The 17,063-nt window shown below is 34.4% G+C and overlaps 2 protein-coding genes across 2 annotated transcripts; both read right to left on the bottom strand.

Annotated features, from left to right (window-relative positions):
- Positions 1 to 561: 561 nt before the first annotated feature.
- Positions 562 to 3,194, bottom strand: LOC125056151 (flexible cuticle protein 12-like). Its single transcript, XM_047659118.1, has 3 exons — positions 3,061 to 3,194; positions 2,522 to 2,658; positions 562 to 819 (listed from the first exon to the last, which is right to left on the bottom strand). The coding sequence occupies exons 1-3, from the start codon at positions 3,067 to 3,069 to the stop codon at positions 597 to 599; spliced, it is 369 nt and encodes a 122-aa protein (XP_047515074.1). The 5' UTR covers positions 3,070 to 3,194; the 3' UTR covers positions 562 to 596.
- Positions 3,195 to 5,126: 1,932 nt separating this feature from the next.
- LOC125056301 lies at positions 5,127 to 12,453 on the bottom strand. Its single transcript, XM_047659329.1, has 3 exons — positions 11,749 to 12,453; positions 5,260 to 7,323; positions 5,127 to 5,186 (listed from the first exon to the last, which is right to left on the bottom strand). The coding sequence occupies exons 1-3, from the start codon at positions 12,451 to 12,453 to the stop codon at positions 5,127 to 5,129; spliced, it is 2,829 nt and encodes a 942-aa protein (XP_047515285.1).
- Between the last annotated feature and the right edge of the window lie 4,610 nt (positions 12,454 to 17,063).

Genomic DNA, 17,063 nt, shown 5'->3' with positions numbered 1-17,063 from the left:
GATGCTGGCCTTCGATTTCTATATATGTTTCCTAGATATTTTACTTTACATATATTCGACAAACGACAATTAGTGTCTTCGATATTGCTCTCATCAATGAAAATTGTAGTCACCAGAGGCTCAAATCCTTGAGGATTGAGAAATACGCCATTTGCCAATTACAACAAACCATTAACAAAATATGACAGATCTTAGGGTGCGTCCACATAAACGAATATGCCGCGAATGTGCAGCTCGCGAGCCGTTTGTGAGATTCGCGCGGGCATTTTTGTTCTAATTACTGGAGGTTAAGTACGTGTTGTGTTTACGTTTAGTAAACAATTATCCACTGTCCACTCCATGACAACATTGAAACATATAAATGATTTCCAGTTTTGTGGGATCGTAAAAAGCCTTGCATGAGTTGCGCTAAACAGGCACACCAAACCATTGCCGTAACTGCACACGCACAGCTCGCGGGTAGCTCGCAAACGGCTCGCAAGCTGCATATTCGCCAGATGTGGACGCACCCTAACATTTTAGACATATTTTGGCCAGAGGGTGTACATGAAAACAACATAATTAAACTAACAAATATTTATTACAAGTACGCATAATTAACCGAGAGCTGAAATCAAAGCGACATTTGGAACTCCACCGGGACCTTCCTCCAAAGTTGGGTTGTAACCATCGACACCAGAGGTGTATGTCACAGTATACCTAACGCCATTTGGTGCCACCCACGAATAAGAACCTGAGACCGCTATGGCTTCATCCTCACGCCCTTCGTTTGTGATAGCTCCTTGTTGCTCTTGTCTTGTGCCGTCTGTTTGTTCATAACTGTTAAATAAAAATGTGAATTAGTGGCGGATTGCGACTTATATGCAATTTAAGTATTAATAACTAAATAAATACGTGCTACAACCTTTTATAGGTTTGGCCTCAGCCTTGCGATTCTGTAACTCACTTTTCGAACTCTCACAGCGGTTTTCGCAGCGGCGGTCGCGGTCAAATCAGTCGTGAAGCAGTCATTTTACGATTTCTCATTCTTATAAACAATAAACTACAAACTCCCTCGGCTTGTCAAGACGTAATGTGAAATTGCTTAACAGAATACCATGAGATTCCAAAAATGACGTGAGTGACGAAGGGAGCGTTGTTAGTGCGAGGTGAACTCACGGATTAACAGAATCGCACGGCTGATTTCTGTATCTGTTTCATGGTCACTTCTAATAGATATAGATAGAGTAGGTGATCAGCCTCTTGTGTTTGACACACGCGGTCGGATTTTTGGGTCTAAGTCAAGCCGGTTTCCTCACGATTTTTTCCTCCACCGTTCGACCGAATATTAAATGGGTAGATAGAAAAAAAATCTATAGGTGCACAGTCGGGGATCAAACCTTCGACTTTAGGAATGAGAGTCGCACACTGAAGTCACTAGGCCAACACTGCTCTAAGTAATTTAATACGTAAACGTCTAAAATATAATAATTTTCGTCATTAAAATCATCGAATATGTAAAGAATCTTCACGATTAGATCCGTAATAGTTGAATTTAAATTCTACATAATAAACTTATTATGTCATGAACCAACCAAAGCACCAAATTCTTGTTTTTATCAAATTTGATATTCAAGGATATTAAGAAAACGGCTATGACATTAGAATATTATTTAAAACACATAAATTTAAATTAAAGATTCTACAATAAAAAAGTATATGACATCATTTTTATTTAAAGACGTTTCTTATACATTTACATAAAAACTTCTATATTTATTTGCATGATAAAATTACGAACAGGATATTATAATAAAAAGGATTGCCCCTTCTAGGCAACATCAGTTAGAATAAATACGAAACGTAACACGTAAAAACACAAATAATAGATAAAAGAGGAATGTACTATCTTACCTCAAACATGCGCAACTAGCACATTGTCAAAAGAGCAATTATCGAGAGTGTGTTTCGAATCTAGAATGTGAGGGTTCCAAAACACGATTCACTCGAATTTATCACTCTCGAGGTTGGTCTCTACTTTTTACTCTCATAGAGTAAGTAATTAAGCGTATCTCACGAAAATAGGTTAGAACTAGAATTACTTTTATTAATTTACATATACTTAGAAACAGAAATTTTGGAATAAGAACTAGGAAATTACTTTTTATAATACAAAAGAATGTTTCGCGAGTTTTTAGTTTTTCATAAACTTTTTATTTCGTCGCGCGAATTTGTTTTTCACATTTGCAATCAATATTCGAGATCGATCACTTTGGTGATTGAAACATTTACTAACAATATAACATTCAAAATTCAAAAAAAATGTTTAACCCTAGAGGCAAAAATTTACTAAAGGTACGAACTTAAATCCTTTCCATATTCTTCTTTAAAATCGTAACTTTTAAAAAAGCTACCATAGACAAGGTACTATAGAATATAAAGTCAATATAACAGTTCTTTAAAAGCAAGTCTCAATTTGATCTTATGATCGTAATTCGGAGATTCTATACCAAATAACCTTAAAATTTTATAAAGAACTCACGCGTATTTGTAGTTTCCGAGTCCAATGTTATCTACATCATAGCGTAAAATCTGTGCTTGGCCAGGGGAATAGTAGTCCTGTCCAGATGGGACGGCAGCTCCTGCTACTACAGCGATGACGACGGCCAGAACAATTATCTGTAAGAAAGTGTAACTGTAGTGTAAATCTATGGATATATCTAACATTATTATACTTAAAAAGTAATATTTTAATATTATTAGACACGTAACAATAACACAAACAAGTTTACAGATCTAGATTTTTAATTATATGTGAGCAAATAAAGAATTATTATTAATTTATTTTTAATAAAACAGATTTAATTTATTTACATTAATAACACCAATTTCGAATAGTTAATTTTACAATAGAATAATTTGTGAGTCCCGAATTATTTTCAAACTTAAATTTGTCGCAACACAATCTTCAGGGAGATACATGATACAGTGTTCGAACGGAATCCGAACAAATATTATTTTAAACTAATAAACTTATACGTGGTCACAAAACTTATTTAAAATTTTTAAATATTTACTAACTTGTCTCATCTTCGGTGATCACGCGTTGACTCTTTCGAAGAATATAAAACAATTTTATTGATTCACCTCCTTTTGTATCAAAACTTGATATTTATAACGTCCAAATCCAGTCACCTTATGTTTTTTATAAATAACACATTGCTAACTGGTCAAGGCCAGCTTCTACGATGTCATAGTGCATAATATTTAGTCAACTGTATATGTTTTTAGACATGAATTGTGTTTCTTTAAAAAAGGGCATTCGTACAATCTACCGAGACATTTTAATATTAAATGACTGTCCTGCTACTTCATACCATGAACCAAAGGAAAACAGGACAAAGTTTTCATGTGACACAATCCTTCCGGCGTGGAGTGACTAAAGCTGTATTTATCCTGTATGCATTCAAAAATGAATGTAATTAATGGTAATTTTGAAAAGAGTAATGGATATTATCTCAAGTTAAACTAGAGATAGTTGGATTAACAAAATTCGTAATATGCCTAACACATTTCTCTTGCATATACAACATTTTGTTACTCTCCTATTTAAAGACAGTTTGATTCTGCCTGTGTCTAGGTCCGGGGAAATTTTAAACATGACTTATTGAGCTGTGTCAGTCTGTATGCACCTATTATTATAATAATAAAAGCCTTTATTGCTGTAATTACTTATACTAGTACATAAACACGTGAAATACTAAAAAAATAACCTTAAAAATAAAAAAATAAATACTAATAATTAATCGGCAAGCCGGTTGATTTCTGTTATACAGCTTGTCCTTGGACATAGGCCTCCACATACACTGCACTGCACTGGACATAGATTGCACCTATTATAATTAATTATAGTGCAAAATTTGTTTTAATATGTTACGATCTGTTGGCTGACCTTTATATTAAATAAATAATATGTTTCTACCTTACATATAATTTGATAACAATTTTACTTATTTTATGCTTTTTAAATAAATTAACTCTGACAATTTCAGTGTCTTTTGATCACTCACGAAATGCTAAAAAAAAACCAATCCCTTATTTTTTACGTGTTTATAGAAACAAACTGTTATTATCTTTTATGCGTAATTTATACCTTGTAAAGTTCAGTCTCGGGAACTACTTGATTTATTTTTTTATTGGATTTTCCTTAGGAATGGGAATATACATTTCCACAAGCACCAAGTCGCAGGGGACTTCAAGTATTATATTATGTAAGACTAATCGTCTGTGTAGGACGTAGAACGAGGTCAAAATTTAACATATTATAAATTATAATGTCCAAGGTTCCATAAATCTTCCAAACTGGTATTTAGTTACGTTACTCTTGACACCTTAAGTGCCGGTTCTAGTACGTTGCCGGCCCTTTTTAGAAAAATTTCGTAATATTTTGTGTTTGATACATTTTCGTATAGAGCAAATATTCTTAAATGTTAAGTAATAAATAAGTAAAGTTAATATTATTTTTCATGTGTAAGTTTGTTTAAATGAGTTGTTGCGTCAAACGAGATACAGGTTCTTGATTAAACTGTGAAAAATGTGAGACATGCAGTACGATATTTTTTAACAATAAAAAATTTTATAATAGAAGAAATTTGTTTACGTTTTATATCTTAGATAGTATGTGAAAATCATGATACCAATCAGAGCCAATAGGGAGCTATTTGATTAAAAAACACATGTTCAAATTATATATATTTATTCATTATTTTCATTACTACGAACTGACAAAGATGGATATTCAGAGGAAACATTAACTACCCTTTTAGTTACAGTCGGTGGGGCTAGGGTGTTCCATCGTATTACTGGTCCTCGAATATGGACGGGGGGCAGCTTTCTGACAAATTTCACCTTGTTCTGTTTGGGATACTCGGAGTATTCTGATGACAGTGAAACACGGTCAATTGATGGCGGAAGAGGGATATTTGTTTTTACAGCAGGTTTAAACCCGACGACGTATCTGGCAGGTACTACAACCTTCTGTTCTGAAACCTTAACGGTTTGTTTCTGTCTTTGTTCTTTAATTTTCTGTATAATCCATCTTTCCAAATCTTGAATATTTGATTGTGTTAAATAACCTGATGGTAGACCTATTGAACGACCAAGTGAAGGTGGTACAGGAACATTGTACTTAACTGTTTGACTCGTTTCTACAACATCAGGCTGAGGTTGGTTTTTTTCCACTCTGTTGGCTTGCGTTGGATAATTATCGGACTCTTTTACAATTTTTACTGGTTGCTTCTGCACTTGATGAATATTTCCTTTCACTTTTTGCAGTAAAATAATTTCTTCGTTCCGGATCGCTGGTAGTGTTGGATATCCTGAAGGTAACACGATAGCATCATCAATAGATGGTGGAGGCGGAATATGTAACGGAACCACAGGCTTCGAAGGTTCCTGGTTGGGTACGGACTCGTCAGTGTAAACTTCTTCTGTGTTGGTTTTGGAATAGTTCTCTTCATTATTATGATGTAAAACGTACTTAGTTTGTTCTTGCGTCTTGCCATTATTTTCTTCCACAACTTGGTTTTTATCATAAAGAGTTGATGAATCAATTGCCAGTGGAGCCGGAATGTTTACCGTCACGACAGGCTTCACGTCTTCCATGTTGACATCTGGAGTTTTCTTCACAACCTCAACCTTATATTGTTCTGGATGATATCCGAAGTTTGACGACTCTATTACTTGACCAGGTTGCTTTTGTTTGATAACTCTAACATTTTTTATTCTACGTAGGATATTTCTTTCTTCATTTTGGAGTGCTTCTATTGATGAATATCCTGAAGGTAACGTGATACTATTGTCAATAGACGGTGGAGGTGGAATATTTAATATCACTACAGGTTTATTATCTTTTGTATTTTTGAGATCTTCACTGTTTACTTCAGAAGGCTTCTCATCTAAAACTGTTTCAGCAACCCATTGATTCGTATCGTGAACCACTGATGAATCCACAGATGGCGAGGAAGTAGCATCTATGCTTATGACAGGTTTTACATCCTTTACGCTAGCTTCATTATTGACATTATCAGCATTAAACACGGGATTTATATTACCTTTAACCAATTTGTATATCTCAGGATGGCTTTGGCTTTCGGATTTGTCGGCTTGTACGGATGCTTCAGGTGCTTCTTGTTTGTTTAGTCTTTCGAGTTTTACCTTTTGTTGAATTAAACCTTCTTCTTTTTGGACATCTGACAAAGACGAGTATCCAGAGGGTAATGTAATAGTATTGTCAAGAGACGGCGGTGCGGGAATATTCAACTTTACAAAAGGTTTTATTTCTTTTTTAAGTGTTATGGTTTCATCTGATTCTTTTTTAACGGCTTCGTTTTTAGGGTAATATCCTAGGTCACTATCATTTTTAACTACTTTAGGCGTTTCTGCTGGTTTCTCTTCCACTTTGCTCCATTGTGCTGAGTTATGGATAGCTGATACGTCGATAGATGGTTTTTTATCAACAACTTCTATATCGTACAGCTTAGGATGATAATCGTAACTTGACTTATCTATGGTTTTTTCGGTTTGATCCTTAATGTGCAATTTCAGATGTTTTATTTTCTCCATAAGAATTCTTTCCTCGTTTTGAAGAGCTGACAATGTCGAATAACCTGAAGGTAATGTAATAGTACCGTCAATAGAGGGAGGTGCAGGAATATTCAACTTTATGATGGGTCTTGTGTCTTCTTCACTCGGGTCAGACTCTTTCACAGGGTTGTCTATGATTTTAGTTTTATACTGATCTACTGTGCTGAGGTCATTTGTAACTGGTTCTTGTCCATTATTGTCTTGGAAGCTCCATTGTTCATTTATGTTTGAAGACTTAATAGATGATGGTGGTTGTACCGAAATACCTATACTGACATCTGAATTAACCTGTCCTTCATTGAGCTCAGGTTTATTTTTGACTAATTTGTAACTTTCAGGTTGGTATTTATAACTTGATTTATCTGAAACTAAAGAATTTTGGTTCTGAACCGTAGTTGTGGACACGTCAATAGATGGTGGAGCGGGAATAACTAACGTGTCAACAGGCTTTACTTCTTCCTTGCTTGTGAAAACTTCTTGTTCTTGTTTCTGACCTTCCTCCTTGTTCTTATATTCTTTAACACTATTAATTTTTACTTCAGGCTCTAACACATTTACTTTAGCTGTAACCTCGTTGGCGTGGTATCTATCGCATGGTCGATCAAACAAATTTATTCCATCGATGTTACTTGCTCCATCTGATTTATTACTTTCCGTATAGTCACTGATTGAGAATTGGTTTCCCCCAGTTTGTTGTTGCTGTTTTAGAGCATTTAAATGACCAAATTTCTTGTTTCCTATTCCTTTCAATACAAATATTCTTGATCCTTCCGAGTTATCAGTCACTTCTGGGTTCCATGGGAAATTGCCCAATTGGAAGAAATCAGCAGGCTCTAGAATTATGTACGAAATTTTCGATACATCTTCCGACGGTTGGCTCCTATCATATTTTGTGACAATTGGTGACGCAGCCGCGCTTGATAACAACCAAAGAAAACCGAGAAAATACATCTGAAATAAATCAAAATATAATTTAATACCTTGATTTTATATTAATATATATTTAGTATTTTGTTATATAAATAACAAAATACCTTTCAATTATTGTCAAAAATATATTATAAAAACAAAAGAAAAAATATGAAGAAATTGAATATTATTGCAAAAATTACAAAAAATTGAACTTACCATTCTATAACATCACCTGACGTGTTTGAAAGCACTTGCAATACTGATCTATTTATTTTCTTACGCGATTTTATAAGTGATTTTTAAGGTAAGTATTTACTGGTAATTGTTATCATTAGCAGGATCATGAAAGTACTTTTAATAAGCTAATGGCATTCCAATAAGTTTTCTTAGAACCAAAACCTGCAATCGCAACTCATTAATTAAAGAACAATGATTAAACGACTAATGAGAAAAAATTGCGCAAGCATGAATAGAAGCGTTCCTAATATAGAGTCGGTGAACAATGTTTTTGATATATTTAATTTTTAAAAACTCCGTCTAAATTAATAGTTTACAGTTTACATAAAAAATACAACAAATTTGTCGTTCTGTATCAAATGCTATCTGCTGAATATGGCATAAATGTTATACACTAGATACTGTGTATAACTAGGTATAGGGTTGTGAGTCGCGCGCCTACCAAGGCTGAGGTCATGTTGTCGAAGCCCGGTTGAACACCAATTTAGTATTCTATTTATAAAGTAATAAAGACTTGCCTATAAAATATAATGATCAAGGAAGAAGATTCATAGGTTTGAGGCCATTATTAACTAAAAATCCATGTTTATGTAATAAATTAAACCAATTAAATAAAATATGTTTATTGTGGAATGTAAGATACAGGTATCACTTATTCCAAGTCATTAAATTTGTGTCGGTAGATATCCCTACTCATCGGCAAAGAACACACAGGGTGTAGGCAAAATTACTATGGCAAACATAGATAGAAAAACCAGAAGGAGGGAGATACGGTCCGCTCTTTATCTGTATTAAATGACAAAGTCAACAAAAACCTCGCAGTCTAGTTTCCGGAAGCGGCACCTATTCACAAGCATGACGTGTGAGCCAGCCATCGTTTTACTCAACCATATTTGAGGGAATTAGTAAGCATAACTTCTCCGGTTTCCCAGCTAGTAAAACTAAACCTAGTGCGCATGTCACGCATCTCCCTTCCTCCAGGCTCAACAAGCTGGCATGAGAAAACAGCACCACAAGACAGCAAGTGGTGCCGAAATATCATGCCACTGCTATTCGCCACAACACTTATTTTAAAACAAATATAGCAAATTAATTAGAAGTAGCCTGTCTAGCAGGCCCTTTTATCAACTAGATAATCGTTAACTTTATAGTAATTTCTTAAATTTATTAAAAGGAAGAATAAACTCCGGGATTTTATTAAAGAAAATTAATCCCTTTTCCCAAAAAATAATAACGAACTTTAGATAGTCTAGTACGGGTAAATTGCAGCCTGTGTTTGTTCCGAGTATTATAGAGTATTAACATTATGCGTATGTTCTATTCTAGCAAACATAACTCTATTCTGTATAAAACCTCTAATTTTATATTAGTTATAAGCTTATGTTACTTAAAGCCAGTTCAAAACAACAACCGCCATCGAACTTAACTACCGTTTGTTTAAACTTCAAACCTCCGGGACTATTTAGTTGCATTGTTACTTCATCATCCTAAAACTTTGCCAACCGTGCAAGCAAAATGTTTGCTTTCAAAAAAAAATAGAATTTGTTAAGCAACATTAAAGGCTTTTTAAGTATTATTATTTTTATATTTAAAGATAATTATCAAACAGATAATAATAATAATAAAAGCCCTTTATTCACTGACCTTTTTAACTTACATGCTATTCTTATTTAACAGTAGTACCTATTCTTAAATCTGATTTACATAGCGAAAATAATAATTTATTAGCAACCACTTTGGTCTGATTGTCTGTCGACATAGGCCTCCCCCAATTGTTTCCACGTCTCTCTATCCTTGGCAGACCTTCTCCATCCTTTTGGTAGATATTCTCCTATCTTTTAATTTGACCTCCTCGTTTTCTTTTCCCGTTCCTCAGATACCCCTCTATTACATCCTTAGTCCATTTTTCTTTGTTAGTCCTCGTTATATGTCCAGTCCAGTTTCATTTAAGCTTTCTTATTTTTTATATTACGTCACTGTCGTTTGTTCTTTTTCTCATTTTTGAAGCTGTCCATCGATCCGGTAGTCTTATATTAAGAATGCTGAGGCAATCAGATACCAAGGAATGAACGGTATTTAAAAAGAAGATGTATTTATTTGTAGTATCTCTAGAAATTTGCTGTACCGGCAATGTTGTCACTGATTAATAACTTTCTCTATCACAAGGCATATTTGTGACTTACACATATTTGGTAAGATAAGTGGAAACCTTAAAGGAGTTTCTATTTTTAGATTTTCGCATTGTCCGAGGTCCTGACAATAAAAAAAAATTTATGCTGTAAAAGCTTCTTCTGTGCCTGACATACGCCGTCGACTTTTAGGGTCTAAGACATGTCGGTTTCCTCACGATGTTTTCCTTAACCGTTCGAGCGAATGTTAAATGCGCACATAGAAAGAAAGTCTGTTGGTACACAGCCAACCTCATCGGTTGAGTTTACGACCTCATCGATGAGAGTTGCATGCTGAAGCCACTAGGCCAACATTGCTCAAAAATGCTTCTTAACCATGTGAATGATGAGTAATTACGAGGTCATTAACCTAAGTTTACTAAGCATAGCAGAGAGTTTACATTAAATTGTGTTTTATTGCAAAACATAAAAACCTGAAAACATACCATTGTAACAATATTGCTTATTGTGATCATAGCTATGTATGTGTCAAAGACCTGATCATTATATTATAATAAGCCTTTATTTATCCAAACAATATACAAAAAGAAAGATATATATATTAGATTCTAAGATACGGAAGAAGTTCTCCTCTAACTTTTCCCACCCTAATTTATCTTTTGCCGTCAGCATCTAAAGACCTGAAGGGACTCAAAAGTGCAAATCTTACTTAGGTACTGCAATGGTAGCAAGAAAGCAGTGAAACCACTTGTGTCTCTTTGCGTGAGTTATGTAACCTAATATTAGTTAAGTTATCTGTGCCGTAGGTCAGAATATGATAAATGCATTTTCATTACTTTACAGGACAAGCAATTAAATTATTAAGAAATCTTGAAGGCACTATTAAAATATGAAACACTCGATATATGAAAAATGTACTTATCATTATCTGATCTATGACCACAGATATAAATTTTAGTTAATAATTAGGAGTGTAAACAAAATGTAAACAATATTCGCACACTTGAGGCCAATATGAGTCCATTAGTTTTTACCACACTCATAAATTGTAATTTAACATTCTCGTTACCAATATTGTCCAATAACATAAGTGTCACATAGATTTAAGTACCTACTCTTCAATAAGTCAAGTTAGTTATTTGTTAATCTAGCGTCGCAACCGTTGTTATGAGCTCATTTTTTAAACAACTAAAGCCAGTTGACACCCAGCTTCAAAGTGATTCATTTTAAGTGCCCTGTAAACGATTTTTATTTATTTTTTATTTTTATTTTTTGTCTTGATACACAGTGCTAGAGTCAATGCCATAAATGCGTCATCTGAATTACTCATTGTAAGTTTGATGAAAACGTGAAGTTTGACAAACAAATTTGTCAAGCAAATTTGATCGTTTACAGGGCACTTAACATATATTTGAATATATCTACAACAACTGTCTGTAAATATAAGACTAGACTATGTTATTATTTTGAAATAATATTAGTTTGATCCATTTAAATGATGTAAAACCATTATATCAAAACTGTGGTAGGTACACAAATGAGAGATTTAATAAATTTTACAATAAAAGCACTTAATTTGGGAAAAATAGTTTATTTTAAATTACTTACACGCTACGCTATAAACTAAATTAAATATAAAATAAATATTTTGAAAGCTGTACATGATACAATATCTCTACTGGTGTCCCAAATATATAATTCTGGGAGCCTTAAAGATAGATGGCACTTCATGAGGCCAATGTTTCATCATAGAACGAATAGATGACAATGAAATCGGTAGAGGGGGTACAGATATTCTCGTTGTAAATGTTGGTGCTTCGGGAACAACATATTTCGGTTTTCTTACTTCAACAATGGGTTTTCCAGAATCTTCTGTGTTCGAGTTTTGCTTTTCACTAGTTTGTGGCGTGTCAATTTTATAGTGTTTCAAGGTCTCTGAATCAGGTTGGATCTCGATGATTTCCGCGTAAGACGGTCCATTATGCGTGTGATCGATTACTCTAGTGAGCACATCTTGCGTATATTGAGGTTCAAAGTTTTGGTATTCTGGCAGGTCATTCTCAGAATCTTGCTTTTCGCTTGTTGGGTCAGGGTTTTGTTCATCGTATTTCTGAACTTCAGGTTTTGCTGTTTTAAGTAGTATTTCGATTTTTTCTTTCGGGTTCTGAGGACGCTTTTCGTGCTCTGGCTCGGGATTTTGTTCGTTATATATTTGTTCTTCAGGCACTGCTTCTTTTACTTCTTCAAGTATCCTTGCATATCTTTCTTTTTGTGGATCTGAATAACTTTCTTGGTCATTTTTGTTATCCTCGTAGTTTGGTTTGTTAGTTTTTGGATTACTGGTGGTAGTTTCTTCTACATTTCCTGTAGAATTGTTTTCAGTCTCGGAGAATGGGATAATCTCAATTATTTTGTATTTCCCCTCCCCGGACAAGTCCTTGGAATCTGTTTTTGCAATAATAAATTCATGAGGGTGATGAGACTCGGGCTTTATAGGCGATGCAGATAAAACTGCTACGTAACACAAAATCGCAAAAGCAATGGGAGACATCATATCTGAAAACAAAAAATATTATATATTAGTGTGATATTACATAATTAGTGAGATAAATGTACAAAATTTATATCATTTTTAATATTTACTAACATAATATGAGTAATAAATCAATCAAAATTTGACCTCCATCAGAAAAAAATTGAATTCTGTAAGAGCAATTAATTCAAAATATTTTCTTACCTACTTCCTCAACTGTTGACGACAACTGATGGTCCTTTGCAAGTGGCTACATTTTATATACAATTTGGGTTAATCTTTAATGTCCTCGACGTCCTAATGATATCCCAGTATATTTTAGCTAATGTGCCTCCTAGCTTAATGAAAGGGATTACTTAAGTATATCAATTAACGTATTCCAAGTGCCTATATTCGTATGAATCATCTTCGAATCTATTTGGACTTGCAATTTCTGTTACCAACAATTATTATTATTTTTTATTAAAATACTCTACTGCTACTGCTGTCCAGGGACGTTTTCTATCTCTCAAATTTTTCCCAAAAAAAGATACATTATATTAATTCCAATACACTACTTCACGAATGGCGTGTTACGCGTCTCTCGAAATACGCGCCCCGGCTACATCGGTAATATTTTTATTTACAATATTCATGGGCGAGCCGGGGCGCAATTCCTCGCGAGAGCCGTTCTTTCAGTTTTGTTTGCCGCCTTTATATATTTTATCATTTTTTCGCAGAACCGTTCCAGGCACGTTATGTGCTTCATTAACATGTCCTGTAGGCCGTTACGGTCTACAGTCATCTGCATTTGTTGTTCCAGGTCGTGCCTGGACGATGCGAATATAGGGCAATGTAGGAGCACATGTTCTACTGTTTGATCTTCATTACTGCAGGCACATGTTCTGCTTGTCTAACAATTATTATTAAAGCTATATAATTTGTATGTAAAAAAAACGTTTCAACACACGTCCAGTAACCATTGGAAAACATGTTCCCATTTCCTGAATGTTTTTAAAAGCTTGACCGTTTTTGGGTAAGCCAGTGCTTGCAGGCAGTGCCAGTGCAGGCATACTGGATTTCGAGCTCTTAATGCAAGCCTTTTTACAACCTACAACTGAACTTATATATATGTATATATATATATTTTTTTTTTAAATTTGTATGAAAAATCATACCATGATTTCGAGACAGAACCTGAATTGGACAATCAGCGATTCTGAAAAAGTAACTTTTAGTTGAACTATTTTCAGATCGAAATATTATTATAAATTAATATTTATTATTTTGAGATTATTTAAGATTAATAAGAAATATTAATAATGTCGGGTATTTAAGTAACTGTTTTATTTTGTGTTCATTTTGAGCTTAAGTGTGATTATGAAATTATTAAAAATCGACAAAAATAAGAAAAATCAGTCCCTTCTACCAACTTTGACGATAAAGAGTTAATAATTAGCTATACGGCTCTGAGGCATGGACTATGAAGGAAGAAGAAGGCGCCTTCAAACTTTTCAGATGTGGTGATGCAGCCGCATGCTTTGCATCAGCTAAATTGAAAGATTGATGAATGAAAGACGAATCAATGAATGGAGACGACACGAAAGTTTATGCAGACTGTTTAAAATTTACTTTTCACAACTGAGCGTTTTTCAAGGCAGTTTTTGCCGCGCACCACCACTATGTGGAACCAGCTGCCCACTGAAGTATTTCCGAACCAATTCGATTTAGGGTCCTTCAAGAAAAGAGCGTACCAATTCTTAAAAGGCCGGCAACGCACTCGCGAGCCCTCTGGCATTGAGAGCGTCCATGGGCGGTGGTATCACTTACCATCAGGTGAGCCTCGTGCCCGTTTGCCCCCCGTTCTATTAAAAAAAAGAAATACTGTAAGTCGCATATTTCGGAAACGTTTTGCGTCATCATACGACTGGTTACAGCTCATTATGATGGGCAAAATTCAAGACAAGAGACGGGCCGGTATGTACTTAAGGTCTGGAGTAGCATGATATCCTGCCAAGAACTGTTTAGACTAGCGCAAGATTCCCGGCAATTTAAGTTGTTACCAGCCAATCTTTAGTAATAAAGTGGCACTTGAAAAAGACGAGATATTTATCTGCTAAGCGCATTCGATGTGTGCTATTTTCAAAGCATTAACCACCAGTCGCTATTATTAATGTTTCGGATATACCGTCGGTAGTCGGTAAGATTGAATGTCTTCCGTAGGCCACAGTCCAATACGTCTTTTATGGGAGTCACACTAATTTATAATCTTAATATTCAGAAAAAAGACTTTCTGAGACTGACCGTCTTATCCCGTCAAAAATATGTTTTCAATTTTGACATATGGCAGTCGGAGCTAAGTTTTGTTATTTTATTATTATAAGTGCCTGCATGTTGCGAAGTATTTATAGTTACGCCATGGCTATTAACAATTCAATCACAAGTCAAGTCAAAAAAAAATCATTTATTCATATAGGTAACACAATGCACGCTTATGAACGTCAATAAAGATATATACAATAAATTCTTCTAATTTTACATTTACTATAAAATAAATAAATAAAATAAAATAAAATAAAATAGCCTTTATTGCTGTTTCTATCTTACAATAATACTCATTAATTAATACATGCCTAACATAATTACTTTCTAAATACTTTTCTACTAAATTAAATTTAAATTACTTTCGAAGTGCTTACTAAATTAAATTGGTTTAATCATTGTATGTTCGGCAACTGGATGTTTGTCTGGAACAGCTTGTCTGTCGACAAAGGCCTCCTCTAAAGATTTCCACGTATTCCTGTCTTTTGCTAAACGAGTCCATACCGGACCAGCTATTTTGTTGAAGTCGTCTTCCCATCTTGTCGTTTGCCTACCTCTTTTTCTTCTGGTATCTCTTGGATACCACTCAGTTACTATCCTTGTCCATTTTTCTGTACTTTCTCTCAACATATGTCCGGTCCAACGCCATTTAAGCTGTCTGTAGATTGTGTGTACATTTTTGGATTTTGTTTTCTTTTTAATTTCTTGTAATTTTACTCTATCTCTTCTTTTTATACCTAAAATACTCCTTTCCATAGCGTTTTGGCAGACTTTTAATTTATTGTCTTGCCTTTCTGTTAACGCCCATGTCTGGCACCCATATAATAGGCATGGTATAATGTATGTTTCGAATATTTTCTTTTTTCCTGTCATTGGCATATCTGTGTCCTTCATTATTTCTCTAAGAGACCAAAACCGTTTCCAAGTATTAGTTATTCTTCTCTCTATTTCTTTGTTCATGCAATCATCTGCAGATATAAGTTGGCCCAAATATATGTATCCATTTACATATTCTATTGGTTCGTTATTTACTATTATTTGTTCGTTGTTTACTGTTAGTTGGGCGTTCGTCATAATTTTGGTTTTGGTTAAGTTCATTGACAGACCGGCCTTAGCACTTTCATTGGATAGTTGCTGCAACATAAGTCCCAGTGTTCCTGCGTCCTCTGAGAACAAAATCAAATCATCTGCGAAGCGTAGATGGTTGAGGTTTTGGCCATTTATATTGAGTCCCATTCTGGTCCAGTTTAAATTCCTAAAGATCATTTCTAGCACAGCAGAAAATAATTTAGGCGATATAGGATCACCTTGGCGTACGCCTCTTGTAATAGGAAATTCGTTGCCCGTAGATTCAAGTTTAACTTGTGCGGTACTGGCTGCGTATACGTTTTTAATTATTCGTATGTATTTTGCTTGTACTCCTTGTCTTTTTAGAGCGTCCCATATATAATTATGTTCCAATGTGTCGAACGCTTTGTTAAAGTCAACGAATCCTATGTAGTACGTTTTGTTAAATTCCTTATATTTCTGTAGTATTTGTCTTAGTGTATGAATATGATCTATAGTTGAGAATTTACTTCGGAATCCCGCTTGTTCTTTAGGTTGGTTTTCGTCTAGGGTATTGGTAATCCTGTTTAGTATTATTTTTGAAAATATTTTGTAGATATTGGACATCAAACTGATCGGTCTATAATTTCCTATATCACCCTTGTCTCCCTTTTTATGTAGCAGTATGATTATCGATTTAGTCCAGTCTTCCGGGATGGTTTCCTTTTCGAGAATATCATTGAACAAATCTGTAAGTCTAGGTGCTATCACTGGTGACGTGGTTTTCAGTAGTTCGTTTGTGATTAAGTCAGATCCAGGTGCCTTATCTAGTTTTTGTGATTGGATAGATTTTATTGTTTCGTCTTTAAGAATTGGTTTAATCTCGTCTTTGTTTACTGAACTATAATCATTTATTACTTGTTCCCCTTTTCGACTTTGGTATAAATTTTGGTAGTATTCCGTAGCGATTCCTAGTATCTCTGGTCTTTTACTAGTCTTTTCTCTATTTTTACTTTTCAGATTTGGAATCCAGTCCTTTTTGTAATTCATTTCTTTCAGCGCCTTCTTTATTCCTCCTGTTTTTTCTATATATTTTCTTAATGTTGTTATTCTTTTTGTTTTCCGTTCTTTCCTAAGTTGTTCGCTAATCTTTTTGCTTATTTCTGCTATCTTTTGGCTGTTGTTGGTATTACTTTTTCTTTGTTGTATTAGTTTTTTCCGTTCTTGTAATAATAGTTTGCTTTTAATTGATATAGTTGTCTTAGTAATCGTGTTTACTT

Source organism: Pieris napi, chromosome 14, assembly GCF_905475465.1.
Source record: "Pieris napi chromosome 14, ilPieNapi1.2, whole genome shotgun sequence".
NCBI classification, from domain to species: domain Eukaryota; kingdom Metazoa; phylum Arthropoda; class Insecta; order Lepidoptera; family Pieridae; genus Pieris; species Pieris napi.
This window is presented reverse-complemented; position numbering and strand designations above follow the sequence as displayed.

What these genes read in the sequence shown, in the direction of transcription:
- LOC125056151 (XM_047659118.1), bottom strand. An exon ending in CTCGGAAACTACAAATACGC is followed by an intron (nt 820 to 2,521) that starts GTGAGTTCTTTA and finishes TTTATTTAACAG; the next exon opens with TTATGAACAAACAGACGGCA.
- LOC125056301 (XM_047659329.1), bottom strand. Translation starts at nt 12,453, where the DNA reads ATGTCTCCCATTGCTTTTGCGATTTTGTGTTACGTAGCAGTTTTATCT. An exon ending in CTGGAAAACCCATTGTTGAA is followed by an intron (nt 7,324 to 11,748) that starts GTAAGAAAACCG and finishes GCTCTAAAACAG; the next exon opens with CAACAACAAACTGGGGGAAA. An exon ending in AGAAGCAACCAGTAAAAATT is followed by an intron (nt 5,187 to 5,259) that starts GTAAAAGAGTCC and finishes CTGATGTTGTAG; the next exon opens with AAACGAGTCAAACAGTTAAG.